General features: G+C 39.1%; 1 protein-coding gene across 2 annotated transcripts in view; it reads left to right on the top strand.

Annotated features, from left to right (window-relative positions):
* The window catches only part of bcl2l11 (BCL2 like 11), a 30,338-nt gene extending 22,164 nt beyond the window's left edge, over nucleotides 1-8,174 (top strand). For both annotated transcript variants that reach the window (XM_084736545.1, XM_084736546.1), the window contains one exon: nucleotides 5,046-8,174. In XM_084736545.1, coding sequence (XP_084592671.1) covers nucleotides 5,046-5,207 — 162 coding nt within the window. In that variant the 3' untranslated portion in view covers nucleotides 5,208-8,174. The remainder of the gene's footprint in view (nucleotides 1-5,045) is intronic.
* The last annotated feature ends 8,836 nt before the right edge of the window (nucleotides 8,175-17,010 follow it).

Here is a 17,010-nt window from a genome sequence, read left to right as displayed (position 1 = left end):
ACAGTGAAGCTCCAATCTGCAAGATGAAATGACAAAGTTTTGAGCTCCCAACAACAAGGAGAGGTTAAACTATTGGGTGTTCACTTTAGCCTCTACACCCACACACAAGTCATAATTTATAGCAGAAGTTAAGATTGTGGAGATGAAACCAAATCCCCCAAAAATCATGGAGAGAGTTTGCTTTCCACTGCCAAACACAACAGTCCCTTGATGACATTCAGGGAAATCAGACTCGGTTTTAGCTGCAGTGAAATGAGCCTCTGCCTCTTTTTAAGCTACTTCCTATGTCGGTGTCTCATCAGATGTTGATTTAAAGTTAAAAAGTTCATAAGGTGATGATTACTGGGGAAGAGATCCCATGAAAGAAGAAAAAGTATCACATTATGCCAGAATTAAGTGTTTTTCCAGATGTGTTTCAGGAAAAATTAGGCAGTCGAGTTTTCTTCTTTCATGCTGGATTTCATTTAAACCTTTAACCAATAATAAAACAAGTCTGTGAGGCTGTGGAGCTGCACTCAGGCACAGTGGTGCTTTGAACTATCATCATGCTAACATGCTCACAATAACAATGCTAACATGCTGTTTATCATGTTAACCATTTTAGCTTAGCATATTTACATGCTAACATTTGCAAATTATTATTTAAAACAAAGTACAGCTCAGGCTGATGGGAGTGTCATTGGACAATATTATTGTAATAGTGGACAAATTAAAATGTTACCTATTGGTGACGCTAGACGAAAGGTTGAGGGATTACCAAAGTTGTCTCAGTTTGTCTTGAGGAGGACATGAATGTCTGACCCAGATTTCATGGCAATTCATCCAGTAGTTACTGAAACATTTCACTCTGGACCGAAGTGGTGATCCAAACAACGGTCTGACAGCTAGCTGGGCTAAAAAGATATGCTCATGATTGGTATACCTCCTTTATAAACATAAAGACTCAAGCAGGCAATTAACAAACTCAGACCTGCTTTAGTTAGGCTAGAGATACACTTGCTGTTTAAAGCCATGTTTGCATTCTTAGTCATTTCTGACAAACAACCATCACTTTAAACAGACGCAAGATATGTGAGACAGTCAAGATGCAAACACATAATTGAAAGCAAGTGTATCTCTGACCTTATTCTCTCCTGTTGCTGCGACATCGGCTCATGAGAAAGTGATTCATTTAAAGTGTGTTGTTTGACGTTGTTTCCACTGCCTTCTATCATGGAGAATGAGGAAGTCGTTGAGCAGGACAGTCTTTTTTTCCTCGATTTTGTATGGAGCAGGATTGGGTAACATATTAATATTTTCCAATCAGCCACTGTCAACCCAATAAATCTATGGTTTTTGTTGTGAGAGCAGAGTTTCAGCTGGGAGATGTGTGTGAGTTCAATATATTCACTATTTCCAATAAATAAAAACGTCATAAAATGTCAAGAAAGGAAATATTGTTACACATATTTTCCTTATTAAACAGAAGAATTCAACTTTACACTGGCTGAATCCCAGTTTCTCTTTTACCAAACTAAGACAAGCACAGTTGCCTTGTTAACTCAATATTAAACTCAACAGAAACAAAATAAAGCTCACCAATACCATCTTGTTAGTCTTCCCACTTTTCCAACCATCACCAACCATCCAACAATCAGTCACCAACTCTGGTTTGGTAAATATTCTGGATGTTCAGTGTGTTTTCCTTTCACTTGTTCTTTGGTTCAGTGGGTGTGTAGTGTGCCACTGAATGATGACAGTCTGAGCAGTGTCTCTCACTTGTTCTTAAGTGGCAGACCATTAAATTAGCGAAAGAAATTACAAAAATCACCCCCCAAAAACAAACGGTAATGGACTAAGCTAATCACCAATTGTCGAGATATATGTATTTGTCTAATTGCCCAACCCTAGGATGGAATTTCTTAACTTTGCTGAGTTTGAGTAGGAAGGAACTTTGCTTCAGTCTCCATGGAAATCCAAATATGTGCGATTGGTTGTCTCCAGGTTGCTGCTTTACCTTCCCTGGTTGCGCTACTGGGATTGAATCTTGAATGGGGATCAAAATCCAATACGTCTTCTAGATGCATTGCACATTGGTCTATTTTCAGCTGTTGCGGATGCCTCTTCCCTACAGGATTTCTTTCTCTATGAATCTATTAGGCTTGGGTGGTTGTGTACAGGAAATCTGGGTCAAGTTCTGTTCAAATCAGTATTCTGGCAGGTCTTTGGCCAACTCTGAGTCAGCGGCAGAAGCGGAACAATTCATCACAGGGTTAACTAGTCTTTCCCTCACCTGTTTCCTCCTCTGGCATTATGGGTTTCTGTGGTTTTTGGCTCACTTTTCGAATCAAACCGCACAGCTTTTATATTCCCCTCTTGCTCTCGTCCATAAAGATCCTGTTTTTCAGAGAACATTCTTGCCCCAGGGCAAAAGGCTTAGTCTGTGCCAGTCGATGTCTGGATGGTATTGTACAGTCCATCCGGCTGGGCTGTACTTAAAGGGCCTCGTGCCAAAACAGGACATCCATCTTCCAGCGGAAAAACTGATTCCTACTCTTGTAAATTCCTGCATTATTCTTGTAAATGCTGCAGTTAGGGATTTCCTCTTCAAACCTTTATTTATTAGAGCAATAGTGGCTGGGGATGTATTTTAAAAAAAAACTGCTGATATTGACACATCTCCAGGATTTCACACCTGAGAGCTGCATAGTGCAACAACAGTACCGTCTTCTACTGTCAGCGACTGGGGGCTGTTTTTCATAAGTTCATTATGAAGACTTCTTAATGAGTTCACCTAATATTTATTGTTTGAGTTGGAGCTAATAGGGAAAATAGTAATTAACTATAAAATATGAGCTAAATCTTTTGTCGAAGTTGAAGTAACTGAAGTTTTTCCAACTATTATATGATACCTTTGAAGGTATTCATTGTGTAGATCCCCACCCATGTTTTCACCCTTTCTCAGCAACAGCAACCGTGTTGTTTCTGAGAGGTGTTTTCTTCTGGGTCAACATCCCCGGTGCGTATCTACACAGGGGAAATGCCCTTTCTCTTCTGTCCATCTGGCAGATCTCTTAGTGGTGAGAGGCTGCTGCTGCTGCTGGAGCAGTGGGCCAAGGCCAAGGCGTTCAACTGCAGCTGGAGAGCAGAAAAGACAAGAAAACACCTGTTACAGGCAACAGAATGCCAAATGTGTCGGAACGACTGCAGAGAGGTGTTCAAAATAGCAATAGACAGGAAAGACAATTGAGGCATGCAATGTGAAGGGACACTACAGCAGGTGATTTCACCCTTTAAAACAGTTCAGTTCTACTCAGCTTGGCTCGCTTTGACTTTCTGCAAACTCAGCTCTCGTTGGGTTTTGGTTTTCAATGAGTCTTGATGTGTAAAGGGGAAGTCCACCATTTTTATACGTACTGGTCGATTTGATCGTCACGGAGACTCAACCTGTAAAAGTACTTGTACAAAGTCTATTATGGCTTTGTAGGGTGATTTCCAAAGTCTGCACATTACCCTGATGAGGTCATGAGGGTTATTTGACATATCATGGGAAATGCAGGATCCAAGGTTTTTGAAACTTGACTCATGAGTCAGTGGACCTTGGTCTTGATTTTGACCGCTTTTTTCTTGTGCAAGTGCCTTTACTTTATGAATGTGCATTACAAAAGGACAGAAGCAACTCTTTAATTGTACATTATTACAGCTATGTCTTTACATTAATCTTAATATTTCATTCAACACATTTCATTAAAGACTGTCTGTTTTCCTCTAGTATTTTTCTCTACATTAAAATGTAAAATGGTCACTCATTGGAGTCTATATACAACAGTACAGAATGAGAATTGCAAGAAAATGTATGCTTTCGTACATACTTTGCTAGTAAAGGATCTCACAGTGACCAGCACCGGAAGCCTTCAGACATCGAACATATAAATACACGTTGCACATATGCTTTCATATACACACTGACGTGAGGAAATGACACCTGGAGATAGTAAAGACAGTTTTGGCAGGACGTAGAGAACTGTACTTAACGGCTTCCTGTGGATGTAAACATACAGTATATGTCTGTGTCTTTGATTTTAAATCATCAAGGTACTGCAGAGTGTTTACATGAACATTTGATGTATATATCACAGCATACTCGGAAATGAAATGAGAACACAGTATGCAAAGGTCAATGCAAATGCACTGATTGGACATGGGTAACTTTATGAACAAACATTTTGCATTGACTGATGACCCGATGGATGAGTTTAGGCAAATAAAACAATAAAGTACTCACCATTAACACCCATTAAGCGCATAAATACGTGCCTCACATAAATGTTGGCATGCTGAACAGTACAACACATATTGTACCTCTTGCTTGGCTATGTGTAGCTGACTATGTAAGCTAAGCAGGCAAAGATAGTTATTGGTAGTTGTAACACTAGATCAAACAAGCTCTATACTGCAACTCAGGAACAATGCTGTTGGTTTATTTTCATGTCTTCTACTTGGATGATCAACAGGATGCTCATTGTTAGTCTGGGACATGCAGCTTTAATCTTTTAGCACAATATCATGTATGTAGGCATCAAGTGCAAATGTAGACTCTATTAATAAGGTTTTAAAATGGTTCAGTTGTCCAATGACGGCGTTTTCAACCAAGTCATGGAGCTAACATTAGCGTCTGTCGCTATGTCGTTACTGCTGATAAAACTGCTGGTTTGACAGGCTAGTGACAGTTGTGATTTCAGCCAGCAGCTGTCAACTCTGCTGCAAAATTTTGATGGTAACTCTGCAAACATTATCATTATTATTTGACAGAAGTAGAGGGGTGTGGCTTAGCAGTTGGTCCGCTGATTATTGCATTTCGGTTTCTAAATTTTTGCTTTCACAGTGGCTCTTCAGAAACCTATGGGTCACAGAGATAATGTCCATGTTTTAGACAGTCTACGGTTTCCACCTATTTTTGGGGGGAGAAACAAGAAACATATTTTTTACTCAGTTTGATGCCACCATGCTGTATATTTGTACCATATTTCTAATAAAGACTGAAACGTCTCTCTTTCCTATTCCAGGAGATGGCAGGCGGACATAGACGGGTTGTGATCCTTCCGAACCCGTTGCCACACATCCACCAGGAGCCCGCCATGCTGCTCTGCGTGGGCCTCTTGCTCCTTCTGATTGGACGGATAATGTACTTGCAAGGCAGTACGAACCAGGACCACTCTCAGGTTTAGCCTTTGGAAAACCCAGCAGACGTAGCATTTTTTCGGTTTTGGAACCGTCACATCTTGAATCTCCTTTTTATGGGGGGGGACAAATTTTTACCTTTCTTCCTCCCTTTTTCCAGTTGAGGAAGGAGATGTTGGACTGTGTTCATTTTGATGGGCACGATTTGTTAACACCTTTTAGGAACTCTAAAATGTCTGAATTTTTACTTTTTCACCTCTGTTTTTCCTTCACCAGCTCGGAGCCTTTGCAAAGCTACCAAAGAGCCGGGATTTTGCACTCCTTCCTAGCGCACAGGTGGCCATGTCATCTGAATATGCCTCTGTGCAAAATTTTGCCTGTGGAAATTCAAATGTGCCTTGTACAGTTTCCTGTTTACTTTTTTTTTTTTTTTTTAGCTTCGTTTAAGGTTTTTATTGTACAGAGATTACAAGTTCCTAGCGTGATCAACTCTCCAGACCCAGGGTTGTTAAAGTACATGGGTCCATTCCACAAAATTGTTCCCTATCTCTTCCCCCTGAGGATTACAGGCAGGGAAAAATGATCCAGGATCCGTCAGGATCCAGCATGCAATAGACTTGTGACCTTTGTGAGAACCAACTGGGCCAAAGTAATAATTTAAAAAAAAAATGTTTTCACACAATGCTGTTGAACTACTGTGCCATTTGACATTTAGTTAACATGAAATACATGTATCCTAATTTCTCCATTGTAAGTGAATTAGAGCGCACTGGACACCAGCATTTTCGCCCACAGAAATTAATTGTGTGCTGATCATTTGAGTGCTAAATAACATACTGTATTTTGCCCTAGCCCTAAGCCAAATTTGGACAGGATTGATATTCCAGGGAGAATTGAGGTGGGTAGTGAAATATTTGCTATCGGGTGATGGGACAAAGGAATAGGAAAATCAGATTTTTGCTAGCCAGAACAAGCATTTTGGACTGTAAATTCTATGCTAGTCAGAGAAAAATGTGCTCTGTACCGATCAGCACATAACAATAGTAAAATTGCCCAGCTTTCCCAACAGAAATGAATCCTGCCCGAATGCAGCTTAATACTGTATTTGTATGCATTGATAATGAAATGTCCATTTTCCATTTTGTTTTGTGTGTCATATACTAATGTCCTGCATGGGTCAAGTTTTAGCTGCAGTAGGTCTCCTGATACTGTTTGGCAAATATGACGCAGATAATCTGCAATCAGGATTTTTATCCCTTAAAAGGTACTTCAAGTAAATGCACCAACCTGCCGTTTAAATAACAATGATAACACATTTCTTTGAATTCCCACTAGTTTTCAAGACATGTACTGTAAATTATAGAAAATCATAGTCTTGGAAATGTCAGATTTAATGTTTTATCCATGTATTTTATGACTACTTTACAATCTATTAAAGAACAATTGGTACACAATAGACATTATGACCTGTTAATTTGTAAACAAAACCTCCCCAGACAGATTTTAGCCTTTGTATTGTTCAGTTTTACTGAAAATCCCCTCACCTATTGATGCCAGTAAGATGACACTGTACCTGTACCTACAAGTAATTGATACCAGTCTTCCTCTGTACAGAAAATCCTCTGTGTCTCTGTAACCACAAGACCCAGGCTGAATGATGAAGGCACATGACTTCCTAACTTCTAGCTTCAAAGGTTTCCAAGAATTTCAAAATCACTTTTATCACCAGATATCACTGGTGTACATGGAATACAAAAAAGATGACAGTCAAACAAAGCATTAAGTGGTTCCAGTTCCCTCTTTGCTCTGGTTGTATTCAGCATTAAGCAAAGATTTTCCACACTGATAATCAAAATCAGGAGCAGAATATAGCAATAAGATCTGAGTATTTGTCACTAAGCAACGTTGGTAGTAGTGGTAGAGTGAACTCAAAAGAGCAAGATGAACCATTTAACCATTAAACTGTCATTTCCAGTTGTTTGTTACTCATCCTCTATGTGTTGCATTTACAAACCTTACTTTGATATTGTTTTAATATTCTCTAATAATCAAACAGTTCTGTCTGCTCTTTGTTTCTGCCTCTGGATTCACCATTAGCAGCCAGATTGACTGTAGTTGGCAAGTATTGGTTTGTTGACAAGGTCATGTTATCCGTTTATTAACGCAGTGATTCAGACCCGGCCAAGTTCCCTCGTGCTTGCCAGGTCATTAAACACTTTCAGAGAGATTTATGGACTACAACCAAACACTGAATCATGCAGAGTCAAAGAGGGTTTTGTCAGCGAGTAGTATATCAATCATTGATTCAGATTAAGTACATTTATTCTTATCTTAAAACTTTTTAGGCTCACTAAGACAGTTACAGTTCTCATATCATCGGCTTTGTGCCGCTGGGGAAGTTAACCAGATCACTGAAGCCTTCTTTTTGTAAAACCAAAAATACTGTTACCAATAAAGCAGTAATTTTATCGTTATGTGGCTGGTCCAAATTTGTTGTCTAGTCTGGACTGGCCTCATCTTGCATTCAAAAACTGGTGAGATTAATACTTTATTGGAAATGTTTTTAAGCAGTATTTTTCAGGTTTTACAAGAGAAAGGAGTTCAAAGATAGAGACTAACTTGGTTGGTTTGGCAAATGTAGGTGTGGTTAACCGCCCCACCTCCGTTATAGAGTAGACAGTTTCCTGAGCTTTTCTACAGAACCATTCGGGTTTCTTGAGAAGTGGATGAGACATTCCCAAACAGGGTTACCCAAAACCAAGACTGGGTTTGGGTTTGCTGTCTTCCGCCCATTGAGCTACAAAGTAGTACACATAAGACATTGTGTTTTAAAAGTCCATGGATGCAGCTTGAATGTCGACCAAAGAGATTTGTGCAAAACGATTGTTTTCTGGACGGTACAAATGGATGTTACCAAATTCTCTGCCATACGGTGTGTTGTTTTGATCGGTACCAATCATTCACAAAACCACAACAGCTGCAGTGAGTGTCCCTTCATCTTGACTGAAATAAAAATGAAAATGAAATTTGTTGTTTATCCTTGGAAACATTAAATAGTGTCAAAAATGTACTTTGAAAAAGTTTGCCAGAGATCTGAAGAACTTCAGTTTCTGGAATCACCCCTCATGCATTTAAATATTTGTTCTTAAGTTGATTTGTTTAAAATGAAACTCTCTGTTAGCAGCAGTGAAGACACTGTGTTGTTATGAGTGTTACATGTGTTGAATTTAAACTTCTAAAACAAATAAGTTTCATCACTGTTGAACTTTGCTTCCCGTGAGGTTTTCCAAACGACAACAGCAAATCAGAGCAGCAGAAACAGAAGTTTGTTGTAATACAATCAATAACCAAATTCATCTGAATATGTGTTTGAGCCAAGCTCGGATGTTTGCACAGTTGTGTCAACACAAATGTATCACAGACTTAATGTGTTCCTGGATTTCATCATACCTAAACTCTCATTTCAGCTCCTCTGTCATCTGTGTAATCTCAAATTTTAATGGTGTTAAATTAGCTGTCCAGCGTCAAAGTTTCATTTTCAAACCTCCTCCAATAAGATGATGGATTACTGCCTATTTAGTAACTGAAGCCTGTTGACATTTGTTACATTTGTTTTTGCACGCTTAATATCAAAGGTAATGACATGGGGGATTCATTTCACTGGATAAAGTCAACAGAAAAACCAGCTTTTGTACCGATGTAGAAATCCTTAACAATTATCCCTGTCAGCAGTCTCACAAAAATCATGTTTTACCAGTTTTAAACACTGGATTAGACCCGAGTACACAAATAGTTAACAGCACGAATAGGTAAAGCCAGTGGCTGGAACAAAGGGGTGGCACAGGCCCCTTCTGGAATCTGATTGGCCCCCACTATCAGAGTCAGAAAGTGATAGATGGCTTATTGGCATCATGGATGGATTGCTGAACTGGCTTACTGGGCACAGGCCAAAGCCCCTGGTCCAGACCCTCTGTGTGAAGTGACAGCTAACATTTGTTGTTGGACAGTCAATAAAACAGCTACAAAAAGACCCAAAATGACCATAAAGACATGGCGAACAAGTGGAGAATGACTCAAAACAACCACAAAGAGATGCAAAATGACTACAAAGAAATTCAAAATGACCACAAATGACCACAAATGACACAAAATGACGCCAAAGAGATGCAAAACAACTACAAAGAGACTCAAAACAAGCACGAATTTTACAAAGCAACTACAGAGAGAAGAAATGACAACAAAGAGACTCAAAACCGTGAAGGCATGCAAAGTGACCATAGCAAAATGCAAAACAACTACAGACAGGCTCAAAACAACCACAAAAGCGATGCTGACCAACCACAAAGAGACACAAACTAGCTACAGAAAGATGCAAATGACCAAAAAGACAAATGCAAAACATATCAACAACAAAGAGTTGCTAAACAACTACCAAGATATCCAAAAAAAAGACCATATAGATACAAACCGACTGCATGGAGACACACAACAACCACAAAGAGATACAAACCGACTGCAAAGAGACAGAAAAGGATCACACAGAGAGTTGAAACAACCTCAAAGAGACAGAAATTGACAACCAAGACATACAAACCGACTGCAAAGAGACTTTAAACGACCTGAAAGAGACAGAAAACAACCACAAAAAGATATGAACCGCCCTACTTACTCTTACGAAGGAGGGGCTGGGAACCTTTTTATATGTCTTCGTCCAGGGGTTTGCTGTCTTTATCTGTCCATGGTTGTTGGTTAATTAGAGTTACAAATAACAGATATCAATGATTTCATATTACAGTATTTAAAGTTGTTTATTTAGCATTCATTTATTACACTGAAAAAACAATTTAACTAAAAATACTGCAGCTTGTTATTTACAGGAACGCAGGCTTAACACATTAAGTCTTAACACATTTTTGCTCACTTTACAAATCCCTTTTTACACCCCACCCATTTAATTTCTATCACTCAGCGTTCTGCTTCTTGCTGTGTTTCCTCCTTGAACTAATCTTTTCCTTCTGGCGAAATGTATAAAATAACATGAAATATCTCAGAATGGCTCACAGCATCTTTTTGGAAATACACAGGCCTCAGGCTCGTGTCCTGTGTGACAGCTTTACTTACTTTGTTCTTCCTCTGCTTTGACATCGAGTGCGCTGTGACTGCATGTTGATTTCTGATATTCTGCCATGTGAAACCTCATTTAGAAGTACTGTATTACAGCTGGAGTGTGAGAGTAGAGCATGGCAGGGAGGAAACCGAAAGATGAATTAGCGTCTTCTGAAACTGATATGGAAACCTGGTAATGTGTTGATTCATCATTTGTAGGTGTCGCAGTACAGAATCATCTGTGTGACATTCAGAGTTTTACTGACTCACATCAACACTGCTGGAGCTGCTGTACTTGTTCAAGCTTTTAGGATTTATAGGATGGGAGAACCGTTCGAGTCTGACATCGATTAACATGAAAATAAACATTTATACTCACAGGTTTTTCATTGGAATTGTGACATGAAGTAGAGGGAACCCTGAAACACTGTGGTGTGTTGTGCTTTGCTGCAAATGCTGTACAGAAATGCAAGTGTTGGAGTGTGTTTGTTCAGAAACGGAAACAAATCTGAACAACTCCAAGTGACCCAGTACAACTGTAGCAACATGATGTCTTTTTGTTTATACTGTTATTGTACACTGAAAATATTGTAATTATGCTGTTTTAATTGCTTCAAAATGTTTAAACTGCTGTAAATAAAGCATTTACATCGTTTTACATAAAACTGCTTGAGCAGAAACATTATTGTATCCACTACTTTTTTTCACTTCTTTTTTTTTGAAGATGACAAGTTTTCAATACAAAGCATATCCATAAAATGTGATGCTGTGCTACAGATTAGACCACCACATAATATTTAAAGTACATCAGATTTGCTGCTTACTTGTTAGTCAATTTAAGATAAAAAGATAAATAAGGTAAAAGAATACATAATATACCTGAAAGTTTTAAAGTGGCCTTTCTGTGTAATGTGTATTTCTGTTTTTGATTCTTCAGGTACTTTTAGCTGATAGTAAAAAACACAATAAACTTGTTCAATTTAAAAAAAAAATGCTGCCTTAAAGGTCCAGTAAGATTTCCAGGGTTTTATTGCAAAATATGGCAGCAATGGAGTGTCATATTCATAAATGTTTTCATTAGTGTTTAATTGACCTAAAATAAGAATTGTGTTTTTGTTACCTTTATAGTCAGGGCAACAGCCCTCTTCCATGGAGGCCGCGGTTTTGAACTGCCATGTTTCTACAGTAGCCCAGAGCAGACAAACGAAACACTGGATCTAGATACGGCCTTTTCTGAGTTTTGTGTCCACTGTAGGGTCACCAAACACCAGACACTGGTTCTTTAAAAATGTAAGTTAACTGGAATTAAGTTTTATTGTTAGTTCAAAGTTGTGTTTTTATATTTTAAAATACAAGTCAACTTAGTTGACCGACCTTGAGAAAACAAGTTAAACCAACTCAACAATCATAGTTGAAGAACTGCTCAATCATACTGACAAACATTACAGACAGATTTACTTTCAATTTCTATTTTCTCAGTCAGTTCTTCATTTAACATGAAGGCCTTACAGCTGCAGCTTTTACCAGAGTTAGTACAAAGACAACATGCATGGCCACTTCCAGTGTTAAATTATAAGTGTTTGGGGTAAGGACTGAATTTGATACTCACCATTATCGTGATTTGAATAGTCTTCGTTATTATGAAAAGTAACAACACTGACTTAATTTACAACAGTTAAAGACATGGTAAATTTCTATCATGTATATTTTCTGCAAAGTAGAAGAAGGAAAAAAAAGAAGCATGTGTGAGGAGTTTTCATTGTTTTAATGAGTTGAGTAAACTTTTAGAAGTACATTATTTCAACTATGACATAATAAAGGGTGTGAATAGTTCTACCAATTAATATTAGAAAAAACAATAATATTAAAAACAACAAAACACAACAAATCCACTTTACCACAAACTAAATGTCCTCAATTTTCCTAAATATTTAGTCTTAACCGAGTGTAGTCTTTTGAAAATACTCATAAAAAATGCAGGTCACAACATCCATTTAACACATTATGCAAAGAAGCACAAAAATTTGTTCCTTTACTAAATCTGTGGTCCATCACCAGCCTCACAGGTCACTTCGGGTCATTGTGCTCTGTCTCTCTTGGTAGAAAAGTTCATTTAGATGAAACAAGGACAGATTTCTTTTTATTTGAGTAACTGTGTTTGCCTGTCTCTCTCTGTCTTTCTTTTTTTTTTCTCCTGCCTGTCCTCTATGCATCTGTGTGTGTGTGTGTGTGTGTGTGTGTGTGTGTGTGTGTGTGTGTGTGTGTGTGAGCTCGCTCATCTGCAGGACACGGAAAGTACGGTGCCTTCCACAGTTTGGCACAAACACATGCTCAGATAATTATACGTCTTCCACACACAGACACACATACACACAACTCATTAACACACATGCAGGGTCACGCGCATAAATGGCTCCTGCGTGCGTGCATGCACACACACATTCACACACGTGTTTATGAGTCAGAGCAGCAGTCCGGCAGGGTGGATTCCTCCATCTGCAGAGAAAGAGAGAAGTAACTGTTTTAACCCTTTGTGGTTTCAAGGTGAGAGCACAAGGAGACACTAAATTTACTTTCATACAGCAGGTTAGCTTTTGTTCAGTCCAACTGAGATTAAATTGCATGATTATTTTATGTTTCAGAATACAGACCTGCTCTGCAGTCTTTAAAGAAAATAAACAGTACTACTCAAAGACATTTATTAATATTTATAGTATAGCAAAATGGTTCCCAAAAGGTGCAAAGGTGAGTTCAGGTGTGCTGTGGCATTTTGTGACAACCAAACATTATAGAGGCTGTTTTGAATTGATATAATGCAGTCTGTGGCTGAGGCAGGGCTTTTCTGTGTGGAGTTTGAATGTTCTCCGTGTGTCCACATCGGTTCTCTCCAGGTTTTCCTCCCACAGTCCAAAGATATACAGCATAACAAGTTAATTGATTGATTTATCAACTCTAAATTGCCCCATAGGTGTGAACATGAGTGTGAATGATTGTCTGTCTCTATATGTTAGTCCTGAAATGAACTGGCGACTTGACCCTGCCTCTCGCTCAGTGTCAGCTGGGACAAGGTCTGGCCCTCCTGCAACCCGTCAGGATAAGCAGCTACAGACGATGGATGGATGGATGGATGGATGGATGGATGGATGGATAATACAGCTGTGCCTTGAGATTTTGGCTTGCCCTTTGGTGTGCTTTGGGCAGAAGAAGTCGAATCAATTTTGATTTGGAACGTATTAAAACTTACTTGAAGGAGCAGTATGTAGGATTTGGTGGCATCTAGTGGTGAGCTTGCAGATTGCAAACATCTCATCTCATTCTCCTCCTCCAAGTGTGTAGGTAAAAGTACGGTGGCCACAAAACTCATGAAAAACATGAAAGGCTGTATCTAGAGCCAGTATTTGGTTGCCTTCTGGGCTACCAGTGAGTGGTGCGACATGGTCGCCTGCATAAAAGAGGACCTGCTCCGTCTGTGGACAAAAAATGCTCATTCTACAACGATTCTTATTATCCAGGTGATTGTGCACTAATGAGAACATACCTTTGAATATTGTATTTCATTTTAGCTTTTTTCCAAATATCCTCTGCAGTAAAACTTTACTTCCACCCTCTCCCATTTAGCATTTACAACCAATTAATGAATGGTTTATAACACACTATAGATGTAAGCAGATACTGATATGTAGCCTCCATTTGTCAATAATTTTAACTGCTGCTATGAAGACACATTTTATGTTTACAACCATGTTTTACTATATCGCATTCCACATTATGGGCCCTACAGGACGAGTTATAGATGTTGCCAAATACATTACATAACCCTTACATCAGTTTACATTATAGCATGATATAAACCATTTGTTACATGTTTAAATTCTCAGTATAAATGCTTAATAGGAGGTTATTAGAAGAAAGGTGAACTCCAACTGTCAGTTTAGAAGCTCATGGGCTTATGTGCTATGGGCTGTAGCAGATGGAAACAGGTTTGGCTTTTTTAATGCTAAATGGTTTGGCCTTTATTCCTTAATACCACTGCAAACATATAACAACAACATGTCTGTGTTTACTGTGTAGCAACTGGTTTGTGGTAATTAAATTAGTATAAGCCACTAAACAACAATATCAACTGACATGACAGAAGCCCTGTTTTTTTTCTCTTATCTTTACACCCCTGTCTAGTTGTAAGACATTAATTACATGACCTTTCTGCTTATATGTTGCATATTCCCTAAATTAATTTTATGATTTCTTAAGGTATCAAACTACAAACCTGGTGCCAGGTATTTCAACATACGAACATCATGCACATTGCTTAAAAGGATAGTTCAGACTTTTTTGAAGTGGGTTTATATGGGTCTTAGTCCCAGTCAGAGTATTATCTACAATAGACTGTGGCTGGCACACCCTCACTTTTGAGAAGCAGGAGTACAGGTGTAGAAAACTAAAGCTGGGCATACACTGTGTGACTTTAGAAATGCTGTTGAATTCCAACTCATACGTACAAGTTAACCATCTGTAACGCTCAAGCAAAAACTCACAATTCATGTGCTCAAACTGGTCAAGCTACGACCTGAGTGCTCACACTATACAATAAAAATAGAAAATGAAACAGCCTGCTTGCCCTGCAGACCATTATGACTTTTGGCAATTGTTAATAAATATTTGTCAGTGTACAATATATGGACTCACAGGTTGCCAAGCAGACAGCTGGTCCATTTTACAAAGAGAACTGAAGCCTGCTGCACTGCCCGCCATATCCATCCTCAAAGCCTTTGACATCTGGGATATGACTTGCAGCTCTGATACAACTGTGCTAGAGCCTGAAACATCTAACCATAATTTCTGCCATGTCTGAAATTCATCTGATCATCAGATGGACATTGGTGAGCTGTTGATCAGTTCTCGATCTCGGCTGTACACCGCACAGCAAACAACAACCAACAAACAATCAAAGTTTGGATCCGGATCAAAAATAAGTTTTGCTCGGCTCAGAAACTGGGTCAGTAATGGGCTCAAATAGTACAGTGTGCACCAGGTAAAGCAATGTATAGCTGAGGACAGGGTCAGCAACAAAATGTGTTTTAGCCACTTAAAAAAGGCCCACCTCAAAAAATCTCTATCACTTTAAACATATGTTATATAGCTGTTACATAAGGCAAAGAGTGCTTTCTCCAAAGCAACTAGACTTCATGGCAAAACCAGAAATTCTACCTTTCAGAACACAGGAGTTGCTGGTCTGTGGCAGCCTTAATCAGTTTCTTTCCTTGTGCTATTGTGTGAATTCAGTGTTTGAATGAATCAGTTTGGATTCACACAGCCCTACTCAAAAGAAACAACCTTGACCATCTTTTTAAAGAGGGGGTGGCGGTATACTGGGGCCCACCAGCTCATTTTTGCCTCCAGCACCCCCTTGCAAATTAATCCAGCCATGTGACAGATGAAGTAAGCAATGACATCAAATGCATTGTGTTTTGTTTTTTTTAAGTCCAGCACTGAAGCATTTCCCAGCATGAAGTCCTATCTGTGGTACCTCACATATTACACAGGAAGCACTTTTAATCATGGTAGCACTTTGTGGTTTTCAGTGGTTTGGTTTCAAGTAACACCTGCCTCTTCACAACTAACATGTCATACTGTGTAAAACACAGCAGGAACCAGGTGTGCACAGAATTTCCTTACACATGTGAACCAGCGCAGCAGCTCAGGCTGCTGTGTATCTGTGTGTCGGGGCCAAAAGGAGACATATTCAGGATGCTGTGGTCAGAGACCTCCAGTCTATTGTCTTCCTCTATTGACTTGCTATCTGTGTGTGAGTAGTGTGAGCCACCAATGGGGACGGAGGTATTCACATTCTTTACTTGAATAAAATTACAAATGCCATGCTGTAAAAGTGAACCATTACAAGTAAAAGTAATGCTTTCACAAGTGCAAGGAGCAAAGAGCATGAATAAAACTACTCATTGTACATGTCCGTGAATGTTCTCATGCATCCAGGTTATTGTAACCTCAAGAACAGATTAAATCGAAGACAACTGGACTTGTTTATGTCTTTGAAGACGTTTTGATTCTCATCCAAGCAGCTTCATCAGTTCATGTGCATCAGACTAGTCTGAGCTAGCCAGACTTCCTCAGACCAGATGGATAAACTGTACAGCAGGCCAGAGGAAAAAAAAAAAAATTGATGTTGGGGTGAAGTGTCCCTTTAAATGATCATAATCAAAAGATCAACAACAAAGTCTGCTTTAACAGTGTGGCAACTAAACTGATCAAGTACTTGATATATATTTCTAGCACACACACATGCACACACACACAACACACACACACATGCAAATTGACACACACACACAAATGTACAGTACTCATAAGGTAACTTTCCCAAACTTCCACATATACACTTGGTCACATGCGCACATGCAAAAACACTTATGTACACATCATATGACGATGGCTGGAATGCGACATAACAGACAAAAGAGCGTCCAGTAAGACCTGATGTGCCGCTCATCACGATAACACACGCCCACACACTCACTTCCTGGTGCCTCATAATATACAGTCTGACTTGTGAAAAACAGCTCAGCCATCCTGACGCTGCAGATAACATCTATCTTCTGCTAGATATTCTGTTTTTACATAAGAAGGTAGTGGGAACCAAACCCTGTCGGCTCAGCAGGGATTAGTGAGCTAACGCTGCTAACCCTCCACATGGCTGCCTCACAAAAATATCAGATCTCACCTGTTTAC

The sequence above is a fragment of the Lutjanus erythropterus genome, chromosome 14, assembly GCF_056507025.1.
Source record: "Lutjanus erythropterus isolate fLutEry1 chromosome 14, fLutEry1.hap2, whole genome shotgun sequence".
NCBI classification, from domain to species: domain Eukaryota; kingdom Metazoa; phylum Chordata; class Actinopteri; order Lutjaniformes; family Lutjanidae; genus Lutjanus; species Lutjanus erythropterus.
Note: the sequence above shows the minus strand (reverse complement) of the source record. Positions and strands in the feature narration are given on the sequence as shown.